Here is a 7,702-nt window from a genome sequence, read left to right on the forward strand (position 1 = left end):
AGAGGTAGACACAACTAGTCAAATTAGATAGATTCATCTGTTGATGAGGATGGATTTAATCATTTTGATCAACACCACAGGTCCCTTAATTGTATACAATATCTCTATCAGTACATTTACATGACTGTATATACATATTAATTCGTTAAAATGTACCCCCCAAAAAATAGTTTGATGCGCACAGTGCTCTACTAGCCTAGTCTCATCCCACATATAAACCCGCATGGCAAATTATCAGACAGCTAAACACGTCATATCAAGGCGCCTTCGAAGTTGACAGGAGGGTCCTTTTTCTACTAGGGTCGTAATCGGTGGCTCTGGAAGCTTCTGGAAGGAACGAGAGATAAATTCGAATCTGGACCCATCTGAAGTCAAGCAGCCCTTTCTGTGTTTTTGGTTACATCTGTCCCCATCAAAAGTATTTTAGTAACATATTCCGAAGAAAATAAGTAAGGATGCCTGAAGCAATGGCTGGACCGAAGATGCCAAGTGGTGGGATGAAAAACAAAGGACGAGGGGCATATGTGGACCGTGACAAGCCAGCGCAGATTCGTTTTAGTAACATCTCCGCAGGAAAGGGTAAACTACAAATACAGTATTCGTATTTCATTGTTGGACAAATAAATACCTACCCCTGACGCCTGTGTTTGCCCCAGACGGCTGCTGCGACACTCCCTTTGCGAATGAATGGATGCTACTGCTGGCTCAATCTGGGCAGGGCCACCGTTAGCCACAAGTTGGTACCCAGTTAGCAAGCTAGAATCTGTTACAGAGCAAATCATGAAGGATGCATGAAGGTTCTAAAGAACATTGGCATTAGTGCGCAATCTAGCTAACTAGCAACAGTGACCAGATCATTATTGTACCCTAGCTTTGTTAGGACCAACAATTGACAAAATCAACTGTCCTGATGTCATGAGCATCCATTTATGTACTCTTTAACCAATGGAGTATGTTGGAGTCGTCTTGTCCCCCTCAGTAGTCAAGCAGTAATCATTGTCCATATCCTAGTGCTAGAGGAGTGTCCCCTTTGTGGAAGTAACAGATTTGTTTTGTTTTGACAGCTGTCGCTGAATGCATCAGAACCAGCCTTGGCCCTAAGGGCATGGACAAAATGGTAATTAAATGTAGTTATTTACATCGGCACTCTTGACTTCTCTTCACCATCTCTCAAGGTTTGGTCATTTTGTTTGTAACTTAAAGAGGAATTGATTCTTTCAGATTCAGGATGGGAAGGGTGATGTGACCATCACCAACGACGGGGCCACCATCCTGAAACAAATGCAGGTGCTGCACCCTGCAGCCAAGATGGTAAGGTTGAAGATAAGGGCTCTGGGGATATGTTCCCAAGTTTCTGCACTGTCATCAACAATTGTTGTGGCATTTTTTGTTGAAATGCTAAATTACTGCTCTAACATCTGGCAAGGCACTGTCATTTTGAGTGATAATTCAAATTTTCCTTTCTAGCGTCTATGTCCCTTTGAAAGATCACCAATATCAGGAGTCTGAAGCTATGTTTGTCTTTCAGATGGTGGAGCTGTCCAAAGCCCAGGATATTGAGGCTGGCGACGGCACAACTTCAGTGGTGGTGATTGCTGGTGCCCTGCTTGACGCATGCGCCAAGTTGCTTCAGAAGGGTAAATGATGAGGAACCAATGGAATAGTTATTAAAAGGACAAATAAATAATATTGTTTATGCCAGGCTGTGGCAAAAGCCTGAACAGCACCCTTGATGCTCTCCCAGGACCAGGCTTGGTGACAACTGGTTTACACTATAAACTCCTAGACCAGAATCAGTTCTAATCTAACGGAGTCCCTGCATCCGAAAGCTTTAATACAAACTGCCGGTCCTCTCCTTCTCCACCAGGAATCCACCCCACCACAATCTCTGAGTCGTTCCAGAAGGCGGTGGATAAGGGCGTGGAGGTGCTGACGGGCATGAGCCAGCCGGTGCTCCTGAGCGACCGCGAGACACTGCTGAACAGTGCCACCACCTCTCTGTGCTCCAAGGTGGTGTCGCAGTACTCCAGCCTGCTAGCGCCCATGAGCGTGGACGCCGTGATGCGCGTCATCGACCCGGCCACCGCCACCGGCGTGGACCTGCACGATATCCACATTGTCAAGAAGCTGGGGTGAGGAGGGAGGGGAAGGGTGGTGGCTCCAGATTATGCACTCACTACTGTAAATTGCTCTGGATAAGGGCGTCTGCTAAATGACCAAAATGTAAATGTTAGGATTACAAACAGGATTGACTTCTGGGTCATGTTCATTAGGGCACGCAACAGGAAATGTTAATATGTTTAGCAATGGAAAATTTGCTTTTCTTATTGATAAAGTCCAGGTAGTCCCTCCCCTTATGCAGTTCCTTTTCTGCCATTTAGTGCCTAATGAAAACATGATCCAGCAGTATACCATGGGTTACTAATGTATTATCAGTGTCATACCGTTACCATCCCTTCCCTGAAGCTTCTGACAGCTTCCAACAGTTAATTTCAGTTTGGCTAGGCACATTTTCACTCCCCAGTTCTCTCTCTGTGGGGACGTGGACATGTCTGATGTGCCAGATCAATCTCAGGCGGTCAATTAGCAGAATGGCTCCACTTTGCTTTCCCTGCCAGTCACCTTCTGACAATCTATCACATCAAAAACATAGTTGTGTAATCAGCAACACAACCACACTGATGTCCTACTTGAGTGTTTATCAATGGCTTGTGTATGTATGAATAGACACACAATCCACTGATCTCAATCGACAACGCAAATTATTTTGTCATGCTTTCTTGTTAATTACTCAGCCAGGTAGACACTGCTGCCCTTAGACAGATGTTCCACCCATAATAATGTCCTGGGTGTTTCTCTGCAGTGGGACCATTGATGACTGTGAGCTGGTGGATGGCTTAGTGTTGACCCAGAAGGTGGTCAACTCCGGCGTGTCCCGTGTGGAGAAGGCCAAGATCGCCCTCATCCAGTTCTGCTTGTCCCCGCCCAAAACCGACGTAAGTCATCCCAATCACTGACTGTCTCGTTGAAATTGGCTTCCATGTTTGTCAGTCAATGTCCTTGACGTTATGGATTACGACAAGTATTTTATGTTACCTTTTTATCACCCCTCAATCTTCTAATTTTCTTAATTGTTTTGTTCCATCTCAATGTACTTTTTTTTTTTTTTGGTCCCTCTCGCGTGTTATATCCAGATGGACAACCAGATAGTAGTGTCAGACTATGCCCAGATGGACCGCGTGCTGCGCGAGGAGCGCGCCTACATCCTCAACCTCGTCAAACAGATCAAGAAGGCGGGCTGCAACGTCCTGCTCATCCAGAAGTCCATCCTCAGGTAACACCTGATGCATTACTGTCACATTATCACTGTCGTGTCATTATTTCACGTCACTGTAATGTAATCAATTCACTTTGTCCAATCACTCACAATATCTAGAAATGTATTCAATAGAAGGGCAAGCATTAGTATAATTGCTAGGTGTTCCACTGTATGTTAGACTCTTCCCGTAGGTGGACCTCTGTCTGCTTCTCTGTTGATTCGATCACTGGATGATGTGCGGATGTAGACATGGTTAAAAAGTAGACCCTACTTTTTTCAGAGATGCTCTGAGTGATCTGGCCCTCCACTTCCTGAACAAGATGAAGATCATGGTGGTCAAAGAGATCGAGAGGGAGGACATTGAGTTCATCTGCAAGGTAAAACAAAAATAATGTTCGATTGGCTTTTACTTTGTTGTTCATGTTCTGTAACAGCCAAATGCTGGCTGACTGATGCTGAGCTAACCTTGCACACCTACAGACTATCGGCACCAAGCCCATCGCCCACATTGATCAGTTCCTTCCTGAGATGATGGGCACCGCCGAGCTGGCAGAGGAGGTCAGCCTGGATGGCTCTGGCAAGCTAGTCAAGGTATGCAAATTCACTTAAACTAATCGCAGTTTGGTTCAAGTAATCTCCCAGGCTTGGATACGTGACTGCTTTCATGCTTCCATCACAACTATGCATGTGGAAGAAAGACTTGTGTCAAAATACCCACGTTTTATCCTAATGATAATACCCTTGGAACTAAATGGTCATCAAACAGGCTACATGCAATCCCTAAAATGGTCACTAAGTGTGTTCCAACCTTGAATGAAAATGTAAATGATTTGCTCAAAATGTTCAATGTAATAACAATTGAATGTTTTAGAAAAGCTTATTCTAACATGCTGACCACACCCCTCGCGTCGTATGTAAATGTATTTTGCAACGCTCACGCACATGCTAGTCAGTCATTGCACTCACAATGCTTGCGCTAAAATATAACTTTTTTCTATTTGAGACCCTGCAAGTCCCACCTCTCCTTTCTCATTGGTTTATAGGGGTATATACCCACGTGGGTGACAAAGATGAACTGAGGTCCACACTCCAGTCCAGTTAGTGGTGGTAATGCAGCTAAAGTTGGTTGCTAACTGCCACAAAGTCCAAAGAAGAAGCCTGAAGGAGGAGAGATTACTAGAAACCAACTCTGTTTACACTTTTATCTGTATATTAATTGTCGGAGTAGAGGACCTTGTGCATTTCAGATAAATTACAACCAAATGTTTATCCCAGGACATGTTAGCTAAATTGACAATTGTTTAATGCTTTTTGACCTGTCCCCGAATGAATATAGTTGGTTCAGAGTTTGTTTTGATAGTTCAACCTGCGTGTCCTGGTCTGGTCGGCATGTTGCATAATAACTTTGGCATGCGTCTGGTTTCAATTTCCAATTGAAAGTGAATTCATGCTGTTTCTCTCTGGCCTCTTCCTCTCCATAGATCACAGGCTGCACCAACCCCGGTAAGACGGTGAGCATCGTGGTGCGCGGCTCCAACAAGCTGGTGATCGAGGAGGCGGAGCGCTCCATCCACGACGCTCTGTGTGTCATCCGCTGCCTGGTGAAGAAGAGGTGCGTTACTGCAGCCGCTCTGGTCTGCTGTCTGAGCAACACTTGCCTCTGTAGATGCATGCAGTGACGTATGTGGAATTATTACATAGAAAAGTAAGCACCAGTCCCTTCAAGCTTTGCCCACTCGTGGCTGTCCATGTCACAAGTGGCCATTTCCGGGGGACAGAGAAACCCTCTCTTCAACCTGGGTCAGTGGCTTCACCCCTGGCTCTGGACCTGTTGAGAGGAACATACTCCTCTGAAAGACTGCAACTACGCCTAAAAATAGCTGTGACGGATGTGCACCTTTTTTAAAGAGTTTAACAGATCTTGTTCGATCCCAATAGATCTTGAAACCAACCATAGATATTTCTGTTTTGATATCATCCAGTTTGGTCAGGTCTAATTTCTTTTTATTACAGACGAAAGAGAGAAGTGGGCACCAAAGTATATACCAGCTTAGTCATTTGCTAATAACCATTTTCTATGCATTCATTAAATTCCTTGTTTGGTTAACTTCTATCAGTGGGGTTCATCTCATCCCCATATCCTTCATTCAATCTGATCTGAAAATGTAGTATATGTTAGCGCTATAGCCTCAAGCTTTGACAATAAACCAAAAACGATCGACTCCGACTATACCAACCACTTATCGTGGCCTATTTGCTTTCACCAGTTTATCAGAATGGGGGGGGGCACTTTTGTTTAATCTCTATACCTTGACTTTCTCTCCCTCCCAGGGCTCTGATTGCCGGTGGCGGCGCCCCTGAGATCGAGTTGGCCTTGCGTCTGGCTGAGTACTCCCGCACGCTGCCAGGCATGGAAGCGTACTGCGTGAGGGCCTACGCAGACGCTCTGGAGGTTGTTCCGTCCACACTGGCCGAGAACGCTGGCCTCAACCCAATCTCCACTGTCACAGAGCTCCGCAATAGGCACGCCCAAGGCGAGAAGACTGCCGGGATCAATGTCCGCAAGGTACGGCCCTGCCACACTCCTGGATTCTGTTTTGTTTTATGCTTATTTTCACCCTGCCTTAGTTTGTTCAACGTTGCAGCCTGAGAACCTTCAGATTTCGAACAAATGTGACTCCTGAGGCTAGAGGCACGCCTTGACAACACCTCATTGTCCTGGTGTGCTCGCAGTAAACTTATTTGCCTATTCATAGACTGTAGTCTCTTGTGGCCCAGCCATTCACCAGCTCGATACAGAACCTTCATTTTTGAGTGTCGTTCCGATTTACATTACTGCAGTTGCATACCAGATATGGGATTGTTTATCATGTAGAATGGGGATTTGACTCGTCTCCTCTAATTACATCTGCATCGTTTGAAATGTTTCACATCTGGTTAAACACCCCTGGGGTAATGATCTCCCCATTCCTCTCTCAGGGCGGTATCTCCAACATTCTAGAGGAGCTGGTGGTGCAGCCTCTGCTGGTGTCTGTCAGCGCTCTGACCCTCGCCACCGAGACGGTCCGCAGCATCCTTAAAATTGATGACGTGGTAAGAGACCAGACCACCCTCTGGTGCCACTCCACCAGATCTATCTCATTCAACCTGCATTATATCTTGTATGCCTTTTTAAAATTATGATAGATTTTTTTTTAGTATGGAACAGAACAGCAGAAAAAACACACAGTGCTGTAATTATTGAAAGCCCCCCCTTCACTTAAATTGTCCTTTATATGGTAATAATATTTTACCCTTGACTTGCAGGTGAACACCCGATAAGGAGTTATGAGAAGATTTGTCAATGTAGCAGTGTGTTACTGCACATGCTTGTGCCACAAGGAATCATAGGACTGGCTGTTTGCAAAGACCCGTATGTCCAGAAGTCCTCTGTAGTTGAAGCATTCTGTAATTTAATTAAAACAGTTTTTTTTGACACGCCATGTCTTGTCTTTGTTTTTTTGTGTACTTCTTCCTTGGGCTCCCTCAGGGACTGACCCCACTGATGAGCAGTTCATCTTTAAATCTCAGGCTCGTGTTAACGACAGGTGGCGTTGGCAGTCAACTACCAAAACCAGGGTTGACCGTTATCACCATTTTACATTGTAATACATAAATCAATCTGTGGGTCATGATGTATTTTATGCCTATAAACACTTATGCCTGAAAGTTATCAATTTAGAAATGGAATAAAGTGTTGACTATATATTTTTTCAATTTAAATGCCATGTTTTTGGCATGAATAATCTGGGGGAGAAATTATGGGAGCATTTTAAAGCCACTGCTAAAACTTGAATTTGAGAGATGTCATAGGGTCCAATTCTAAGATTAGGCCCATAAAAATTGTTGGTGCCCGTGTGCAAATATAGGAGGTCCCTTACTGGGCAGAAAGGAATTTTGCTTTAATTTGACTTTAATGTTGCAATCATTATGCTGCCTATAGTAGGAAACAGAGTTTCTTACTAACAATATGACACATGTTATAACACATGGCACAACCCCACAATTGTTACAATAAAAATAACAATTTTTGCACATTTAACAATTTAATATTCCTGTAGAAGAGTGAGCTCATTTAAGCTTTGGAAACAAGTGTTTTCATAAATGCATGGCGGGCCTCGTTTCGCTGGAGCAGTGTAAAATAAGCTTTCTGTCTGACCCAGCTTTAACGAATTTTGTTAATTTACAACATTTTCAGCATTTCATGGCCCACCTAGAGTGGCCTCTCTCCTCTGCTGTGGTGCTGTATTGCAGTCAGTGATGTTTTGTCTTTGTAGCTGTTCATGGTCCTGAAATCAAAGAGACCCAGCATTTCCACAAACTTCAGAAAGTTCCCATTTGGCT

At 44.4% G+C, this 7,702-nt stretch overlaps 1 protein-coding gene across 1 annotated transcript; it reads left to right on the plus strand.

The window, feature by feature from the left end:
• The first annotated feature begins 240 nt into the window (after positions 1–240).
• Positions 241–6,799, plus strand: LOC139370500 (T-complex protein 1 subunit delta-like). The gene is made up of 13 exons (XM_071110020.1): positions 241–579; positions 1,065–1,117; positions 1,222–1,311; positions 1,529–1,637; positions 1,868–2,132; positions 2,864–2,996; positions 3,195–3,334; positions 3,600–3,696; positions 3,800–3,910; positions 4,801–4,931; positions 5,651–5,885; positions 6,299–6,412; positions 6,626–6,799. The coding sequence occupies exons 1-13, from the start codon at positions 456–458 to the stop codon at positions 6,638–6,640; spliced, it is 1,617 nt and encodes a 538-aa protein (XP_070966121.1). The 5' UTR covers positions 241–455; the 3' UTR covers positions 6,641–6,799.
• Positions 6,800–7,702: the final 903 nt, after the last annotated feature.

The sequence above is a fragment of the Oncorhynchus clarkii genome, chromosome 17 (assembly GCF_045791955.1).
Source record: "Oncorhynchus clarkii lewisi isolate Uvic-CL-2024 chromosome 17, UVic_Ocla_1.0, whole genome shotgun sequence".
Classification (NCBI taxonomy): Eukaryota; Metazoa; Chordata; class Actinopteri; order Salmoniformes; family Salmonidae; genus Oncorhynchus; species Oncorhynchus clarkii.